Source organism: Girardinichthys multiradiatus, chromosome 18 (assembly GCF_021462225.1).
Source record: "Girardinichthys multiradiatus isolate DD_20200921_A chromosome 18, DD_fGirMul_XY1, whole genome shotgun sequence".
Classification (NCBI taxonomy): domain Eukaryota; kingdom Metazoa; phylum Chordata; class Actinopteri; order Cyprinodontiformes; family Goodeidae; genus Girardinichthys; species Girardinichthys multiradiatus.
In genome coordinates, this window is record NC_061810.1 from 52144596 (window position 1) to 52164925 (window position 20330).

The window sequence follows — 20330 nt, forward strand, 5'->3', positions numbered from 1 at the left end:
TGTAAGGTCTGCGGTGCCTGTCGTGGCGGCAATCCCAGAACCCGGTGGTCGACACCGGCAGTAAGGGATACTGTTAAGCTGAAGAAGGAGTCCTATCGGCTGTGGTTGGCTTGTGGGATTCCAGAGGCGGCTGACGGGTACCACAGAGGCCAAGCGTGCTGCGGCCCGGGCTGTGGCAGAGGCAAAAACCTGGGCCTGGGAGGAGTTCGGTGAGGCCATGGAGAAGGACTACTGGTTAGCCTCGAAGCGATTCTGGCAAACCGTCTGTCGCCTCAGGAGGGGGAAGCAGTGCCTATGAACTTTAATTAATACTTTCAGAGAGAAGATAAAAATAAATTAAACCAATATCAATATACACCTCTTACTCCAGAGTGGACAGAAGGATTCTTTTACATTAACTATGCTTTAGGCCCTGCTGCCTCTGCCTCACCTTTTGCCTGAGGACTATTGCATTTCCTGCTTCTGTAGTCTCAGGGTGCTTAAAACCTTCTGATCCTCAGCAGGGAAATCTTGACCCCTTCTAAGTGGAGGATGTCTTCTCAGTCCTATTAATTAACTGCGTTTCTTCATTAAAAACAAACAATGCCTGGGTTCAACCACTACAATCCTTATGGCCCCTGAATAGTAAGCACAACAATAGATGAATATAATAAAAGAGTAAAAATGCAATAACATATAAAATATAACCTTTGTTAAGTAAAAACCATAAATTGAAAATTTTATTTTATTTTTTCTTGTCTTCTCTCGTCCTTTCATCCTCCGGGTGGCGCAGTCTCGCTGTTCGTTGGTCTCTTATACAGGTGACATCTTGTGCGCTGGTGTCTGTTGGTCTTCTTTCTTCAACAACTAAGGTAGACTGCCTAGTTGTCTGACACAGCTGAGGGGATTATTCTGCCCCTTGTGATGAAACTGTGTTTCCTCCCATCTCCTCCAGGGGCCTCCCTGGTTCCGGTGCGGCGCACTGGCTCCAATGAAACCACGTGTCTCCTTTGCCCTTCAGCCTCACTGCGTGGGATGTCCTCTCTGTCACCTGGTACGGTCCTGTGAACCTTGGCTCCACCCACTTTTGCTTGATGACCTTCAACCACACCCACTCAACCTGAAATGTTGTTGGCTCTCCTGTAGATCTCTCAGATCCCAGAACCTTGTTGTAGGGTTCCACCACCGTCTGTAGCTGAGAAAAATAGACTTTGTGTGACAGATTCTGTATATCACCTGTAGATGTCAGAACTGCTCCTCGTGGTCCCGGAAAACTCCTTCCGGTTTCCAGCTCATATGGAGTGTATCTTGTGGTTGAGTTCACTGAACATTGTGTTTCAGCCCCAAACTGGACTCCACCTGTTGCAGCTCCTGGTTCTTAAAATGGGTTCCATTGTCAGTCTTTATCTTTTCAGGAAACCCGTGTCTGGGAATGTAATGGTTAATGAGACATTTAACCACAGTTTTACTATCTTTCTTTTTGCTAGCCATGCTTCTGGCCATCTTGTGAAAGCACCCACACACACCAGCAGATATCTGAAACCTCTGACTGCACCATGTCTGTATAGTCAATAATTATTTCCTTTCCTGATCTTGTGATTAAAGAAAATTTTCCCTGCAACGGTGTCAAAGTTTTTTTTGGGTTGAATTGCCCACACAATGTACAGCATTTCACAGGGTGTTTCACCATGTCTGTCATAAAAGGATGCCACCACTCCTTCAGATTCTCCAGCATCTGTTTAATTCCAACGTATCCTACTCCATGTGCCTCAGAAAAAAGTTCCTGTTTAAGTCCAGGAGGGAACACCATCCTACCATCTGGTCCTCTCCAACATCCTGACTGCTCTGTAGCTCCTCTCATCCTCCACATATTCTTCTCCTCAGGGGCTGCTCTGCTCTGTAGCTCCTCTACTCTCTCTATGGTCAACTGTTCTCTCACTTCCTCCTCTTCAGCCACCATCATCATCTGAGCAATATAACCTGCTGTTATCTCGGCAGAATGGTCAGCAGCCCGATTCCTTCTTGCTACTTCTGAATCACTGCTGTCATGTCCTTTACATTTGATCACTGCTACTTTTGCTGGTAACAACAAGGCTTCTGCTAGCTCTTTCATTTCTGCTTCATGTTTTATAGGTTTTCCTCCAGCTGTTAAAAATCCTGCTCTCAACCACTGACAGAGTTCCAGATGAACGGCTCCTGCTGAGTAAGCTGAGTCCGTGTACACGTTCACTTCCTGCCCCTCTGTCAGTCTGAGTGCAGCTATTACTGCCATAACTTCTGCTCTCTGTGCTGATTGGGGTCCTTCCAACCTTTTTGCTTCCACTGTTACCAGTCCTGATTCTGTCTGTTCCACTATAGCATAAGCAGCCTTCAGTCCTTCAGCATCATGCCTGAAACAACAACCATCTGTGAACAGCTGTCTCACCTGTGGTCCCTCAAGGGGGCTGGTTTCTAAATCTGGTCTTACCTTTTCTGTCCTGCTAACCAGCTCTTCACATTGATGTGGTTCCTTCTGTGTTATTCCATCCGCCATGTTGATTCCCTCGTGAGTGTAGGTTATGTTGGCTGCCTCGAGGATTTTGCTGAGCCTGTGTTGTCTCAGAGCTTTCATGGTGAAACTTTGAGAGTTCACCACACTGTGAGTTGTTAAAACATTCAGAGGGTGTCCCATCACTGTTAGATAAATGTACATACATTATTCAGTTTTCATTCTACATTACTCATTTACTATCTAGATGTGCTGTTTATATTACTGATTGAGAATGGTTGTTATCTCCTTATATGCATAGAGGAATATGATGTTGCAACATGAGCACAGGATGTGAGAACAGTCTGTTTTCACATAAAGATAAACTCCCTCAGCAGTTGAAACCTCATGTAACTAGGGCGTTCCTTATCCAATAAAAGCATGAAGAGCGGAGACTGTCTTCAGAGTGTGTTTGGAGGATTGTAACTGAGACAGTCTCCGGGACACTCTCCTTGCAAGTTAAAACAAACTAACTTCTCTGTGTCTTTCTTTGTGCAGATGTTGTAATGAGTGTTGGGGTTTAAACCTAACAATCACTAAGTGAGCTGTTTTTTGAATTAATTTTGCCAACCCTGCTGCATGTTGTGTGTATTGTGGGTGGCGTTTTTCCATGTTATCACACGACGTTAATAAAGTAAAAGAATGTCTGGAAAATGCTGTCAAAGTGAAGGGAAATACGTATAACCAGGCGCGCAGTTAGACCTGGGCGGGCTTCTTGATAAAAGACAGTTAGAAATATTAAAAAGATGCAGCCACAAAATGGTATTGGACTTCACATTTTTATTAAAAAACAATCAGCTTTTTAAATTGTGTTCCATATACTCACGTCCCGCTCCTCAATAACCTGACAATGAGGTAAAAGGAGAAGACAAAACTCGCGGCTCATTTCAGAGCAACCGTGGAGCCAACCGAAGAGTGGAAGGCTGGTGTGTTCAGGAACAGGTGGAAGCAGAGCGGTATAACTCAGACGAAGATAGTGATAGAACCTGAATGCTAACTCGAAATGAGCTAAAACATTTGTCAGAGAAATTCAGATTAAGTTCTTTTCTAAATACCTCAAAATGTGTCATTTGCTTCAACAAAATGGTTTTTCTTCAGTCCTAAACTCTGTTTCTCCTTGTTCTTCGTTCAGCTTCTAACCAAAATAAACAGTACAATTATTGCAAACTTTTTTTTGCTCACAATAATTTACATTCAGTCTAAAACCAGCCGAGAAAGAGAACTGGTCCAATATGTCCTATATTATTTTAATGTTAAATTACCTATAAATTGTCAGAGGGTGTGTTTAATAAGGGCAAATATGCATGAAATGTGGAGGACAAGGCAGAGAGAAATCAGAAGCGTTTAATGCAGCTGCTTGCGTGTCAAGGAACTAAACAGAGACACCGAGGTGTCGCCTTCACCACCGTACATCCACCCTAATAATCCGTTTACTGAGGCCATGGTTAGAAGAGTTAGATTATTAGCTGGTATAACTTTAGCATTGGGAGATTTCAGATAACATTTGGGTCGCAGCACTACATGTAGTAATCTCTAGGTTATTGAGAGTGCAGCCCGCACCTCTCATCAATGCAACGCAACACCTTATTTTGCTGTGGCTGGAGGGATGGGAGACGCGCTGTGTGACATGTTCCCATCTAAAATTCAGACACCGTGCTTTAATTTTTCTGAGACGGGCGAACACATGTTGTTTCTTTATGAGGCGATAGACACTTGTATCAAACAGACAGTGACTTGATGGAGTTCAATATTTTAGACAAACTGTGATGGATGGAAGACCTGAAGGAAAACAATGTGAGGAAACCCAGATTTAGGAAGGTTTGGTCACGCAAGGTGGGACAGACATTTGGTACACCACATGCAGAACAAATTGGATAATGGCTCCTGTTACATCTCCGCCCACTTCAGCAGCTCGGGGGTGGTAAAACCTCCTAGCTCCTACCAATGTATATCAACTGGCTCCACCTATCCAGTGGGACTCACACCCATATAGTCCTCGTGGCCGGGCCAGGGGTGGGCCGTTTGGAAAGAGGGCCGGACGAAGGAGTGGACAGGGAGGAGCTGGTTCCTCCTCCTACCTAGTATGTGGGCAGACGGATCATGGACCGCAGCTGCCCTCAGCACTATGGGGCACGTCCAGAAGGAGCTCCTCCATCCTTGCATCAACCTCCTCTGACACAACAAGCTCGTCACCACACAATGCATCAATCATACCACAGTGACACACCCCACAGAGAGGTCCAGAAAATGGGAAAAAGGCAGAACCCATTATTCCAGTGGAATTAAAGGGACACATTGCTATTTCTTGTGAACACTGAAGCCACTTTTTCCACGTTGAACATTCCTCCATCCAATAAAATGTCTTCTCTGGTGGGGTGAAACAGACTCTGGCTGTGTTTCTGTAGAGGAGCCTTGTGTGGACATTTATCAGGGATCCATTGAGCCTGAAACCCCTTCTAGTGCTGGGGTGAGGTCCAGTTTCCTTATCTGGAAACCCTGGATTCGGACCCTGGCTCCTTGCGGCCCAATACCTGCTCGGCCACGGGTGACTTTGTTTTATGGCAGAAATGAGAAAACAAACAGATTGGTTTCAGGAACAGTTTGAGGAATATTTAGAAGGAAAATATGGACCATTTCCTCTAAAACATTTATGAAATGTCTGATGAAGCTGTATCTCACATATCTCTAACCTTGCACTCAAGTCATCAGACTAAAGAACAGGGAGGAGTTGTAACACAATTTACTGCTGTCTCAGTCCTTTCTGTCTCTGCCTCCACTAACATTTACTGTGTTGAAGTTATTGACTGCCGTTTTAGAACATCATCAGCTATCTAGATAACATGGCAGAGAATTAACTGATCACTCTCTGACTGAGACTGTTTATCCAGTTGTCCACCATATGTCTTCCCCATTTGGCAAAACCAGTATCCACACTCTTCTGAAGGAAAGTTATAGGTAACTGCAAAATGGCTCACGATTTAAGATAAATTAATAGCTCTGACAGCTGACTAGCTGAACACTACAGGGATGTCTTCTCATTCACTTATAGGACTCAGCAACTGAGAGACACCAGGTTGCCTTATGATTTTGCCTGATCCCCGGGTCAAGTTCTCAAATCAGGTTCTCAAACAGCAGCTCCAGGACTGCATGTTGCCAGCGGAGGTGGTTTCTGATTACAGCCCGAACAGCAACCGCGTGTATTGAAGCTACCAACTCTATTCTTTTACATCTTGCAAAAAAAGGTTTCGAAGTGAGTAAAATGAAAAACAGATTGAAGAATACAGGTTACTTTTTAGGAATAGTTATTTCAACAACAAGAACCCATATTTTTTCTGCACAAAAATCTGCCATTTTACATCATCCCAAACAAAGATTTGTTGTCATTTTTGGGTTAGACTGCCAATAGCTGAAACTATGTCCCTGATCACACTGGTTTGACAGCACCACTGAGTCTTTTGGTAAAAAAAACAGCATTGAAAAAATCTTAATGCATCACTGAATTGGAACACAGACACGAGGAATCATTCATTAAGTTTAAACCGCTGCTGTATTTTGCTGCACAATCGCTCTTTCAGGATTACTGTCTGCCTTTTTATTTAGATGTTTCTGTAACAACAATGTTGTTGCAGAAAAAGGGGGATATAGAGGTGATTCAGTATGTTAGCTGTATGCTAGATAATATGGAAAAAGACATGTTGATATGAAACAATGGTTGAGAAGTGGATTTGTGACTGCAGCACAGAAGCCAATCAAACATGAAAATTAAAAGAGACTTATGGCTCGAGCCTTGTTGTTGCCTAAAAAGTAGCAGGTTATGCACGCACCTTCAATTTAGTAAGTGTTGAAGCTGAGACCTTTGAACATCTAAACTTGGAAAAAATCAAACAACATCACAAAAGGGGTTCTCCACTTGAGGAACTTACTGTGTGGAAGAGAAAAGGCCCTGGTGATAAAAATTGTGATGTCACCAAACATGAGAGAACACATTTCGGAAGAGGCACATGGAACATCACATGTAGGTATTTTGCAGGTGCCTATCAATCCAGAACAATAGTGGCACCCATATTTAAAAGATATGCTGAGAGAGAAGATCAGGAACTGTTCTATTTGCGGACAATTTAATCCAAAACCTACTGTACATCCATTTCCAGGTAAGTTTAAAAACTACACCCCACCTGGGAAGGAGATCATCATTGCCTACACAGACATGGTATCTACAGCAAGAACATATAGATACAGGTTGGTCTGTGTGGATGGATATTCAGGATGGCCTGAGGCATGGCCCACAAGAAAGGAAGACAGTAAGTATTTGGTAAAATGTTCAATTAATCATTATGTAACCCAATCTGTCCCTCTGTGCATCCGTAGCTTGTGGAAGACACTCCGTGAACTCTGCGTTGTGTTTTAGATGTAGGTGAGGTGTGTTTCCAGGCAGAAACAGAGGCAACAGACACAGGATTCTGCGTTGTGGCGAGACCTTGAAGCATTTATTTCCTCCAGTCACTCTTCTTTCACCTTACAGGCAGTAAAAGCAAACTGTGTTTAGCACGTTCAGTCGTTTAGAACAAAATAAAACAATAAAATAAAGTAATTGTCTTCTTCAGTTCAACAGCATACAACAGACAATAGTATGCACCCACATTGCACTAACTGTACTTTGTAACAGTGGTTCTTCTAGCGTCATCTTCACCGTCTTCAAATATCAAGCATAAACACTGCTCTAATATGTGTCTGTGTGATAACTTAAATCTTGTCAATAAAACAGTAGTTTGGTAAACATACATTAACTCAGTTATTTAACCCTTCTAACATCCTAAATAATTAGCTGCATGAACAATATTAGTCACCTATTGGTGTATATTGTATTGTAGTACACAGCAGATGCAGCTTACCTTACAGGCAGTAAAAGCAAACTGTGTAGGATATAGTAGCTTTCGCGGCAAAACCTCAGAGCTACGGTGTCCCTACTAGGACAAACATCCCAGAACGGCTGCATTTCCAAAGAACACCCACAGAACAACAGCACCATCTGTTGGAATATTTATGTCACTATCTTACATCTACATTCCCAGACATGGCTTCCCGGAAAAGATAAGATCCGATAATGGAACTCATTTCAGGAGCAAAGATCTGCAACAGGTGGAGCAAATGTTTGGACTGAAACATGCTTTTGGTACAGTATATCATCCTCAGTCACAGGGCAAGGTTGAAAGAATGAACCAAACATTGAAAACAAAATTGGCTAAAATCTGTGCACAGACCAAATTAATTTGGGTGAATGCTTTGCCAGTTGCTTTAATGTCTGTCAGGATGTCTGTTAATTAGTCCACAGGTTACACCCCACATGAACTACAGACTGGGACCAGCACAGTGGATACCAGGACAAACAGGTGAATTTGCACAATTATCTTCTAACACGTTCTTTAATGAGTTGCAGACCCAAGCGGCAGAATTTTCCAGAGAACCTGAGGAAACAAGAGGCTCCCCTGTGGTACCAGGAATCAACTGGGTGTCAACTGGGATGACTCAAAGTCATCATCAAGCCAGGAACCCAGATTCACAGGCCCGTTCCAAGTCCTGGAAAGAACATCTCATGTCTGAGAGGAAAAGGAGACATCTGGTATCATTGGAGCCAGTCTGCACCAGCAGAGGAGCCTACAAAGTCACAGGCACCAGAGGCGTCATAAAGGGGCATAATAAATCCCCTGGAGGCTCACCGGTGTGATCGCACTGAGCTGAAGAGGATTTATCCACTCCAGAGACTTTTTCTTTTGGTTTTCAAGAGGATTTATCCACTACAAGTAGTCATTCGATTCAACTAATCAACAGATAGATTCAAGATTGGAAATTGGAACATATGTGACTCTTGATTTTGATTGTGTGATCATTGAATGTGGTGTCTTTTCTGTCAATTAATCTTTGGAGCATTGGGTATATGCTATTGTTGTTTTATGTACTTGATGTATGACTTTGAATCAACATTTCTTGAGTAAATCCCACAGTGTGTGAAGGTTATAAGCTCCTGGGTAAGTGGAATTGATCTGATCCAAAAATAAAAATGATGATGCATGGTTGGGATGTTAGTTTTAAATGGAAACATGGGGGAGGAGGTTTAATAATGACACTGGTGGGAATAATTGTGTACCTGACGTGTGATGTTTTCCACAGTGGTGAACACCCCTCCAGTCCCAATGACTGAAATATCGGATACATGCATTAAAAGATATGGAGGTATTGAATTAGATTATGGACTTGGCTCGGACACCACATTTCAGTTTGATCTCTGTTCTGTGTTTACATGTGAGGGCAGTGAGCTAGCCTGGACTAAATATAATGTGTATCTGAGTATCTATCAGAAAGGTGCGGTGGATGGTATGGAGAACATCGGCATGTTGGCCCAGGGTTTTGTCATTTGGGACACTAAACAGAGACGAATACTGTCAGATAATCCATATGCAGAAACATTTCAGCATTTGGTGACCTTGGCTAGAGGACAAGCGTAGGGTAAATTGACAACTGGAGGTATTAATCCAATATTACTCAGCATTAGAAGAATACAGAGCAACCCCTACCACAACCCTAATATTACAGTAAGGCCACCTACTCTTAGATGTGGAAATATGAGTTCTGGATTTTATATGTGCAGGTCCTTCTCAAAATATTAGCATATTGTGATAAAGTTCATTATTTTCCATAATGTCATGATGAAAATGTAACATTCATATATTTTAGATTCATTGCACACTAACTGAAATATTTCAGGTCTTTTATTGTCTTAATACGGATGATTTTGGCATACAGTTCATGAAAACCCAAAATTCCTATCTCACAAAATTAGCATATTTCATCCGACCAATAAAAGAAAAGTGTTTTTAATACAAAAAACGTCAACCTTCAAATAATCATGTACAGTTATGCACTCAATACTTGGTCGGGAATCCTTTTGCAGAAATGACTGCTTCAATGCGGCGTGGCATGGAGGCAATCAGCCTGTGGCACTGCTGAGGTCTTATGGAGGCCCAGGATGCTTCGATAGCGGCCTTTAGCTCATCCAGAGTGTTGGGTCTTGAGTCTCTCAACGTTCTCTTCACAATATCCCACAGATTCTCTATGGGGTTCAGGTCAGGAGAGTTGGCAGGCCAATTGAGCACAGTGATACCATGGTCAGTAAACCATTTACCAGTGGTTTTGGCACTGTGAGCAGGTGCCAGGTCATGCTGAAAAATGAAATCTTCATCTCCATAAAGCTTTTCAGCAGATGGAAGCATGAAGTGCTCCAAAATCTCCTGATAGCTAGCTGCATTGACCCTGCCCTTGATAAAACACAGTGGACCAACACCAGCAGCTGACACGGCACTCCAGACCATCACTGACTGTGGGTACTTGACACTGGACTTCTGGCATTTTGGCATTTCCTTCTCCCCAGTCTTCCTCCAGACTCTGGCACCTTGATTTCCGAATGACATGCAGAATTTGCTTTCATCCGAAAAAAGTACTTTGGACCACTGAGCAACAGTCCAGTGCTGCTTCTCTGTAGCCCAGGTCTGGGGAATGCGGCACCTGTAGCCCATTTCCTGCACATGCATGTGCACGGTGGCTCTGGATGTTTCTACTCCAGACTCAGTCCACTGCTTCCGCAGGTCCCCCGAGGTCTGGAATCGGCCCTTCTCCACAATCTTCCTCAGGGTCCGGTCACCTCTTCTCGTTGTGCAGCGTTTTCTGCCACACTTTTTCCTTCCCACAGACTTCCCACTGAGGTGCCTTGATACAGCACTCTGGGAACAGCCTATTCGTTCAGAAATTTCTTTCTGTGTCTTACCCTCTTGCTTGAGGGTGTCAATAGTGGCCTTCTGGACAGCAGTCAGGTCGGCAGTCTTACCCATGATTGGGGTTTTGAGTGATGAACCAGGCTGGGAGTTTTAAAGGCCTCAGGAATCTTTTGCAGGTGTTTAGAGTTAACTCGTTGATTCAGATGATTAGGTTCATAGCTCGTTTAGAGACCCTTTTAATGATATGCTAATTTTGTGAGATAGGAATTTTGGGTTTTCATGAGCTGTATGCCAAAATCATCCGTATTAAAACAATAAAAGACTTGAAATATTTCAGTTAGTGTGCAATGAATCTAAAATATATGAATGTTAAATTTTCATCATGACATTATGGAAAATAATTAACTTTATCACAATATGCTAATATTTTGAGAAGGACCTGTATAAAGCCCTTAATGATCTAGCTCCATCATACATCAGAGATCTGATTGGTCCATATGTTCCTAACAGAGCACTTTGTTCTCAGACTGCAGGTTTACTGGTGGTTCCTAGAGTCTCTAGAAGTAGAATGGGAGGCAGATCCTTTAGTTATCAGGCTCCTCTCCTGTGGAACCAGCTCCCAGTTTTAGTCCGTGAGGCAGACACCCTGTCTACTTTTAAGGCTAGGCTTAAAACTTTCCTTTTTGATAAAGCTTATAGTTAGAGTGGCTTAGGTTATCCTGAACTATCTGTGTAGTTATGCTGCTATAGGCTTAGGCTGCTGGAGGACATAACGACCACTTTCACCCTCTTCGCTACATTCTCATACTACTCACCAATTTTGCATTATTTGCTGTTATTTCAGCCTACCCAATCAATGCAGCAAGAAGCCCTCGCAGCTCCACAGACGTATGTGAGCTGCAGGAAGACTGAGGCGCTCACCGATCTCTGCTTGTCGGGTGCCAACAGGAAGATGTCCAGGAAGACTTTATGGACCACAGAATGCTTGATGACCTGTTCCCTGTCAGAGAGCAGCATCAGAAATGAGTTAAATTCCCACAGCATCATGGTCCTGCTGCTTTTCAGTAGAGAAAACAAAATCCATGTTAATCTGCTTCGGCTCTCACTTCTGTGTCAGCGGTACGATGACCTGCTTCGTCTCATCCATGATGTTCTCCAGCTTCTCCGGGTTCTCCTTCACCACCTTCTCGATGGTGTTACGCTCCAACGACTGAACGAAGAAGGAGCAGAGAGAAGATCGTTGGGAACAGCTGCAGCTCATCACTGAGCGCTGAGGATGTGTGTGTGTGTGTGTGTGTGTGTGTGCTGACCTTGCAGATGGCGTAGGTGGGCCCGTACAGCTCGTCGGTGATCATCAGCTTCTGAGCGAGCACGGCTTTGTCGTTGTAGGCGTACTCAACGATGGTCGAGGCGGTGGCGTGGCGGAGCATCTGACGAATGTGACTTTTGAACATCTGGATCACGGCGGCCACTGGCTCCTTGTTCCTGTACAGGAAGAACAACCAGAACATCAGGTCGGCTTTGGCTTTTTACTCTGCCGGAACCAGAGACGAGAGGAGACCGGTCTGACCCGACTCACCCATACATCAGCAGTTTCTTCACCACGTGCTTTTCATACGGGTACTTGGACATGGTGAGGATGCCGTCTGCGAAGGACAGCAGACATGGACTGCAGATCAGTTATTTTATTCACAAAAACAGAACAGTGGTAAAACACTGCAGCAGGGCAGGGGAAATGCGCAGCGCCCACCTTTGAGCTCCTCAAACACCTCCCATCTCTGCTTCTGGTTTCCGAACTGGGTGAAACACCGAAGAACTTGCACCGAGTCGTGAGGGACGCCATCTGCAGGCAGAGGCGCTCTCATGAGAACCCCATCATGAACCAAAGCAAAGAAGGAAAACCCAGGCTGAGACCCTAACCCTAACCTGCAGTGGGAAACTCAACGTTTCAACACATCTTAAACGTTACATTTCAAAGCTTTTCCAGAGTTACCAAACCTTTATCAGCAAATATGAAAGTTTACGTACACAAGCTGAGAATTAATTTACTGCAGATATTTCTATGCATACAGACTTTAAATATGGATGGATGGACAATCCCCGCCTGCATATCTTTTTTGGGACTCTTTTTTTTTTTTTCAGATATGGAAAATATTTTAATCAATTTCCAGACTTTTTCCAAGCTGTGCAGGAACCCTGTTTGCAGAAAACCAAAAAATAACAGACCTGTTTCATTTTCCCATGGATCAAACCATGAAGCTCCTTCATCAGTTTCTTCTTCTGCTCTTCGTCACATTTCTTCCTGTTGATCCAAACATCATCCATCAGCCAGCACAACGACAAACAGCAGAACTTTTGCTTCCTGTATGAGGACACTTTAATGGCCAACAGGACATTTCTGCCAGAGGTACCCAGAACTTTTTTCAGCCCCTGACATCTTTTCAAACAGATAAAGATTATATCAGGTGTTAAACAGAACCTTAAAGTGTTCATCTTTGAATGTTTCTCCTGGCTGAAGTAAAAAAAGCGAGGCAGCCACATTTCTCTGACATTTTCCATAAACACTAATAACACCTGGACCGTATTTACTATTGCAGACAGGTTAACTAATCGCTTACCGCCACTTCCTCCTAAACTCTTACCCAACAAGAATAGACCTCAGAGGAATCAAAAAACCTTCGTGCCATCAATGACTCAGAGTAAATAAGTCTACCAAGAAATCAGCCTGCTACTGTAATAAAAACAGGATAAGAACATGACTGAAAAACGGATGCTTGTCTTTATTTTCAGCCGGTTAGATCATTGTGATGGTATCTATACAGCCAGCTGCAGCTCATTTAAAACGCTGCTACCAGAGTCCTGACCAACACCAGGAAATGGATCAAAAAACCCACTAGTACCTAAATCACCGCACCAGCTCCCCGTTTGTTCCTCAGGTCTTCAGAAACCAGATTACCAGGATCAGGACTAAACCAAGGGGGTTTCTATGCTCCTCAGCTCTGGAACAAACTGCCTCAGAATCAGCTTTATTCGCAAAGTTAGTGCACACAAATGTTCCTGAACATCTAAGAAAAGTCTGAATATTGTGAAAAAGTTCAATATTTTTGTCCCACACTCCAGAAAGTAACTGTTGATGATTCTGGCTCACCGAGAATAAAAACCCAGAATTCAGTGTCACAGAAAACTAGAATATTACATCAGATAAATAAAAATTGGATATTTTAAACAGAAATGTCAGGCTTTTGAAAAGTATGTTCACTTCTATGCTCTCAGTACCTGGTCTGGGCTCGTTTTGCATGAATTACTGCATCAATGCAGCGTGGCATGGAGGAGATCAGCCTGTGGTTCTGCTGAGGTATCATAAAGGCCCAGTTTGCTTTGATAGAGGCTTTCAGGTCATCTGCATAGTTGGATCTGGTGTCTCATCTTCCTCTGGACATACTCTATAGGTTCTCTATAGGGTTCTGGTCAGCCCAGTTTGCTGGCCAATCAAGCTCAGTAACACCATGGTCACTAAAGCAGCTTTTGGTACCTTTGGCAGTGTGGGCCGGTACCAAGTTTCCTGGAAAATTAAATCAGCATCTCCATAAAGCTCGTCAGCAGAAGGAGGAATGTAGTGCTCTAAAACGTCCTGGCAGATGCCTGCACTGGCTGTGGAGCAGAACCAGCAGATGACTCGGTACCCCGAATTGTCACTGACTGTGGAAACTTCACACTGGACTTCAAGCAACGTGGATTATTGGCTTCTCCACTCTTCCTCTAGACTCTGGGACCTTGATCTCCAAATGAAATGAATCACTTTCATCAAAGAGGATTTTGGACCACTGAGCAACAGACTAGTTCTGCTTCTCCTTAGCCCAAGTGAGGTGGTTGTAGCTCATGGATTGATCTGTGCATAGTGGCTCCTGATGCTCTGACTTAAACGGATTTTGCTTGACAATCCTCTCAAGGCTGTGGTGAGCCCTGTTTCTCGTACACCTTCTCCTCCTACACTTTTTCCTTCCTCTCAACTTTCTATGAATATGCTTGGACACAGCACTCTGTGAACAGCCAGTGACCTGTGGTGGCTTCCCCTCCTTGTGAAGGGGGTCCATGACTGTCTTCTGGACATGTGTCCAGTCAGCAGTCTCCCCCTCAGAAAACCTTTGCAGGTGTCAATTAGCTGATTGGGGTGTGACACCATGAGTTTGAAATATTTACATTTTCACAATATTTTAATTTTCTGAGTTGTACCTACAGTTTCTGTTCTCCTCAGCTGTGGAACCAACTGCCTGAAAACCTGAGATGTGCAAAAAACCGTTGGGTCCTTTGAATCAGGACTGAAGTTTACCCATAAAGGCCAAACAGTGCTTTATCACCTTTATCAGGCCGTAAATCTTTATTTGGTAAAATGCTGTAATTTTAATGTTTCTTTCTTTCTTTCTTTCTTTTTATTTGATTATGTTTCATGTTTTTATGCTTTTATGTGATGCTTCATTTGTGTTTTCGATGTATATTTTGCATGTTTTTCCCTGTAAAGCTCTTTAAATGTACCCTTTATAGAAACGGGCTACACAACATAATGAGGAAAGTGTATTTCTGGTGCTCCACCCACTTTGCTGCAGGTACACTTGAGTTTCACCACTGAGGGGCAATAAAAGGATATTTCTAAGTTCCTGAAAGGTTCCTGAAACATTTTTAGCTCCTAGGAGAGGTCCCTGGGTTAAATACAGATTTAGAAGTTTTAGATGAAAATTTCAGACTGCAACTTTCAGATGTTCTCAGAAATACAGAACAAAGTTCCTCTCCTGTTTCTGCACTAAAAGAACTGTGTCTGATTGAAGTTCCAAGGACATTTTCTTACGTACTCATGCACTGTGCAAAAGTCCCACTCTCCAAAGTCCAAAGAAAAACACTGAAAGACCTTCAAATGACCTGGACATCTACTGATTATGAAACATTTAAAAGATTAGAAGGTCTAGCTGCTTGGAGAGGAAATATAGAGAAATGAGAGACGGTTTTGTTTAGAGGGAACTTTTGGTATATGCAGGGATCCATATGTAGCAGTTCTGGCTTTACCTCCGGAGATTTCCTCACACTCCTTTGCACTAGCGGACGATGTCAAACATCTCCTTCCTCTCCAACTGCAGTCGGTTCTTCTTCAGCTCTTCATCTGTTAGCTTCTTCTCACCTCTCTTCCTCTTCTTGGCCTGCAGACCTGATCCCAGACACAAACACAACTGAAATGCTGTCATCTAACAAAAAGAGCTCACAAGAACGACATGTACCCACCTCTGCCATCTGCTGGCAGTTTCCTTTTCCCCTGTGGTCCTTTCCCAGCATTAGAGAAACCTAATTTTCTTCCTCCATCATTTGCTTTTCCTGGCCGGGTCTTTTACTCTGTCTTCTTGTATGGCTTAAAGGGCTTTTCCCCACCAGGTTTCCCTCCAAATTTGGTCCCTGAGGAATCTGGAACGAGTCGGCAAGTCCCTGATGAAGCCAGAGCTTAAGCATACAACTGCTGTTAATTTGTCACACGTCTTACCTTTTCCTTTGTATGTAAGCTGTTTTCCACCTTTGGAGGAGAAAGGTTTTCCGGGTTTGGGTGCCATACTAATGCGGTATCCATGGTGATGCTGAGAGGAAAACAGGGATCAGATGATGAGGCTCCCATAACAAAACTTGAACACCTGCAGGTTTACCAGTACTGTTTTCAACATCAAGCTGAAGTTAGTATTTAATACCACACTGGAATAAAGGGCTGTTTCACAGTTTTAGGTTTAATTAGCCTATATGCTTAGAATGGTTTAAAACCAGACTGAATCATTCAGCCAATGTTTGACTTCTGTAAATGTTTTAGTTTTAAAGCAGAACATTCTCTACAGTGGTCTTAAATGCAAAAACACCTTGAAATTATGTTTTTTGTTTTTGTTTCAACAATATAAAAAACGTCTAAAGTTTTCAGTTAGCCTTTAAATATTTTTTTCTACTGTGGTCAAATTTCAATATGGAGCCTGGAAATTTGGCTATTTGGATTTGCAATTGAGACGTACCAGTAAAACTCTTAAGGAAGGTGGAAATTCACAACTGCCCGAACCACAACATTTATTGTTTTTCTAAATCTGGCGTCCCATGTGGCCTTGGCAACTTCTGCTAACTGGCTATCGACAAAATATCTCCTGGATATAAACACGACGCTCTTCCACAGCACTCCCCTACCAGCTGTGTGCTGATAGGACAAGATTCCACCGTACCCTTGCTAAATCTTTACTTATGTGTGTGTGTTGGTTACCACTGCTGAGGTTTTTTTTGTACTATTTCAGACTCTATTCTGCTAAGAATAGAGTCTGAAACATGATTTTTTTTCCTCCTATCTTACGTTACCTAAATGTGTGATTTCATTACTTTTCATAGATTTTCAGGTTTCTCAGAAGGATTACCAGCCAAAGCCAAATATTATTAGTATAGGAAAATTTGGACTAAAGCTGTTTTTACACCAATGACCAGAGATTTTTAGATTTCTTATAAGGATTGTATTACAACAATTTCATACCAGTGAAAGCCAAACATTATTTGTATTAAAAACCTTGGACCTACCAGTGACCCAGCTTCTCTACTTAGACTTCAGTGAGTCCCATGACTGTTACTGTTTGAATGATGGGACCACAGCTGCCTCATACCAGCGACCTCAAGGATTAATATGATCATTTTTCTTATAACACAGGATGAATTCCTTACCACAGAGGACTTAATGATCTAATTACCTCTATTAGAAAGATTGGATCAGAACCAGCTCTTACCAGTAAACCCCCAAGGATTATTAGTGTCATTTGTTTTGTATTTGTTTGATTTTCTGTATCATTGTAATGTTTTTCCTCATGTACAGCGCTTTGAGTGCCTTGTTGCTGAAAAGCTCTATATAAATAAACTTGACTTGACTTGGAACCACAAACCGCAAGGAAGATACGGATGGATGGATGACCAAACAGATAATGGACTGATGGATTTACAAATGGATGGAGGTGCAAAAATAAGAATGGATAGATGGATAAATAGATGAATATAACATTAAATGGGATAGGTAATATAATCAGAAAATAGAGTCCCAGACAGAGTGGGAACCACGAAGACCTGGTCAAAAGTGGTCCAGACTATTCAAAAAAAAAAAAAAAAAGTGAAAAACAATCAGAAGCCAATTTCAGAGTTTTTTAAACGTCCTCTGACGTTAATCCCACCACAGAACAGGAAACATTTCACGTTTTAAAAAGCCACACAGAACCCAAAAGCATGTTTGGATGTGTATCAACAAATCAAATGAAGCCAAGGAGACAAAACATTAAACATACTGGAGTCTGTGGAAGTGTCGTGAGATAAATATCGGAGTAAATGTCGGAATAAGTGTCGTTCAGGGGCAGGAATCTACGGTAAACATCAACACTTTAAATAAAACCGTTTCCTGTAATCCCATCTGTTTGTTTCCCCGCTCTTTAACCGCCAGCGGGGATACAGAAGACTATTGTTTATTAGAAAGGAATTTTGGAGGAAAACTTACAGTTCAGCTGAAAGGCACGTTGCTCCAACTACTTCCCATGCGTTTTGTTGTTGTACCGGTTTACAATACAGCCGTAAGTCATCTGTAGTTGCCGCAAATCAGGTTTCGTTTACAAAAATGTGCCAGAAGCTTCATTTCTGCATCTTTATATATTTTTACGCTTCATTGTCCTAAAGTGCGCCCAGATAACGTTAAATGTGCCTGAAACACCCGTCCTGTACATCTGTTTCCATAGAGTTGAAAGGAAGATACGTGAAAACAAAGGAACTGTAAGAACTGTGTTATGTATTATTCATTTTATTTAAGCACGTTTTTCGGTTTTAGTGGGCCCTTTAATCATTTTTAACAGAGAACTACATTAACCAAAAGGCTTTGCAACCAAGGAATCGCATTTCCTTGTTGCCTGGCAACGCATTAACAGAAAGGGAGAAGTACCAGAGCAACGTCTATAGTTTTTTTAAGCGGCTAACAGTAAACATTTGTCGACTAAGTTGAAACAGCAGGGCAGAATATGCAGTTTTCTACTTGTAAAATGTGGGTTAGATAGATTTTTAGTTTTATACTTTAAGAACTCTTGAAAATTCGGTTTTTTTATAAAAAAAATTTATTGAACAGAATACAATGTCAGATGAAGACTCACGTTCAGTTGGCGAACAGGCTGAAAACACATCGACTTTTACACTGGAAGACACTGAAGGTAATTCAGAAGCTCTTATTGTTCCTTTACATCACAACAGTTTCACATTTTTCACTAAAATGTGCTTTTGAAAACCAAATAATGAATAATATATTTATATTATATTGTAGATATGTTTATACTGTTTAATTTGTATTGTATTGCACCGACTACGCCAAAACAAATTCCTTGTATGTCCAAAAACGTACTTGGCAATAAAGCTTTTCTGATTCTGATTCTGATGAAATAAAGGTATAGCTTCAATCTGATGAAGTAACAGAAGTTAGATAATGGCACTAATGTTGAAGCTAAAATGCACATTTAATGCACCGGGATCAATTCAATTCAGGTTTATTTAAATAGCGCCAATTCAAGCCACATTACTAATTCAATTCAATCAAATTATACAGATTCCCGGTCAGGTTCTAACTATCTGTTCCTATCAAACAGTGCAGTCAGATTCAGTTATTTATTCAAATTGGATAAAAAGTTTTTCTATCTAAGGAAACCCAGCAGATTGCATCCAGTCAGTGACTTGCAGCATTCACTCCTCCTGGATGAGCATGTAGAGACAGTGGACAGTCACTGGCGTTGACTTTGCAGCAATCCCTCATACTGAGCATGCATGTAGCGACAGTGGAGAGGAAAAACTCCCTTTTAACAGGAAGAAACCTCCAGCAGAACCAGAACCAGGCTCAGTGTGAGCGGCCATCTGCCACGACCGACTGGAGGTTTGAGAGAACAGAGCAGAGACACAAAAAGAACAAAGAAGCACTGATCCAGTAGGTAGCCCTAGAGTCCTGTGCAGAGCAGCTCTGTGGGATTCTGCAGCACCTCTTCAACCTTAGCCTGGCCCAGAAGAAGGTTCCGGTGTTGTGGAAGACCTCCTGTCTTGTTCCGGTACCAAAGAAAACTCACCCATCAGTCCTCAATGACTATAGACCTGTTGCCCTGACATCTCACATCATGAAGGTCCTAGAGAGACTCCTGTTGGCCCACCTGAGTAAGCAAACAGTAAACCATCAGGACCTCCTTCAGTTTGCTTATCGCTGTGGAGTTGGAGTTGAAGATACCATCAAACACCGGCTTCAACAAACCCACTGTCATCTGGACAAAGCCAGCAGCACTGTGAGGATCGTGTTCTTTGATTTCTCCAGAACATTTAACTCCAGAAGACTCAGGTGGAGGCCTCAACAATCTCCTGGATCAAAGACTACCTGACAAACAGACCACAGTTTGTGAGACTGAAGGGTTGTGAGTCTAACCAGGTAGTCAGCAGCACAGGAGCACCACAGGGGACGGTACTCTCACCATTCCTTTTCACTCTGTACACCTCAGACTTCCAGTACAAGACAGACTCCTGTCATCTGCAGAAATACTCGGATGATTCTGCAGTCGTGGGGTGGATCAGAGATGGACAAGAAGCTGAGTACAGGAAGGTGGTGGACCTCTTTGTGGCATGGTGTGGAAACAATCATCTCATCTTGAACGTGACTAAAACAAAGGAGATTATTGTAGATTTTAAGAGAAACAGGAATAAGTCAAACACTATTTCTATCATGCTAGAAGAAGTGGAGGTGGTGGAGGAGTATAAATACCTCGGTGTTCACCTGGACAACAGACTAGAGTGGAGATGAAACTGTGAAGCCATCTACAAGAAGGGACAGAGCAGACTGTACTTCTTGAGGAAGCTTAGGTCCTTCAGTGTTTGCAGCAAGATGCTGCATATCTTCTATAAGTCTGTTGTGGAGAGTCTGATCTCTTCTGCCATCATCTGCTGGGGAAGCAGCATCAGAACCAGGGACTTAAAAAAGCTCAACAAGCTGATAAAGAAGTCTGGTTCTGTTC

General features: G+C 42.5%; 2 protein-coding genes across 5 annotated transcripts in view; one reads left to right on the forward strand and one right to left on the reverse strand.

Moving 5' to 3' along the window:
• Window positions 1-739: 739 nt before the first annotated feature.
• LOC124884117 (pumilio homolog 3-like) lies at window positions 740-18092 on the reverse strand. 2 transcript variants are annotated; one of them, XM_047391787.1, is made up of 11 exons: window positions 17807-18092; window positions 15800-15890; window positions 15547-15723; window positions 15334-15472; window positions 12502-12577; window positions 12026-12118; window positions 11855-11921; window positions 11586-11760; window positions 11382-11485; window positions 11197-11275; window positions 740-1174 (listed from the first exon to the last, which is right to left on the reverse strand). In XM_047391787.1, exons 7-11 carry the CDS (start codon window positions 11905-11907, stop codon window positions 887-889), a joined length of 699 nt encoding a protein of 232 aa, XP_047247743.1. In that variant the 5' UTR covers window positions 11908-11921; window positions 12026-12118; window positions 12502-12577; window positions 15334-15472; window positions 15547-15723; window positions 15800-15890; window positions 17807-18092; the 3' UTR covers window positions 740-886. The 2 variants fall into 2 exon arrangements, with proteins under 2 accessions (XP_047247743.1, XP_047247742.1); XM_047391786.1 differs by lacking the exon at window positions 12502-12577.
• Window positions 18093-18245: 153 nt separating this feature from the next.
• Window positions 18246-20330, forward strand: part of LOC124884116 (cilia- and flagella-associated protein 44-like) — a 48990-nt gene continuing 46905 nt past the window's right edge. The window contains exon 1 of one of the 3 annotated variants that reach the window (XM_047391785.1): window positions 18246-18503. In XM_047391785.1, coding sequence (XP_047247741.1) covers window positions 18428-18503 — 76 coding nt within the window. In that variant the 5' untranslated portion in view covers window positions 18246-18427. The remainder of the gene's footprint in view (window positions 18504-20330) is intronic. The other 2 variants (XM_047391784.1, XM_047391783.1) reach the window with 2 other exon arrangements.

What these genes read in the sequence shown, in the direction of transcription:
- LOC124884117 (XM_047391786.1), bottom strand. Translation starts at nt 11,907, where the DNA reads ATGTCCAAGTACCCGTATGAAAAGCACGTGGTGAAGAAACTGCTGATG. An exon ending in ATCGTACCGCTGACACAGAA is followed by an intron (nt 11,276 to 11,381) that starts GTGAGAGCCGAA and finishes GCTCTCTGACAG; the next exon opens with GGAACAGGTCATCAAGCATT. An exon ending in CACCCGACAAGCAGAGATCG is followed by an intron (nt 1,175 to 11,196) that starts GTGAGCGCCTCA and finishes TATTTTTCTCAG; the next exon opens with CTACAGACGGTGGTGGAACC.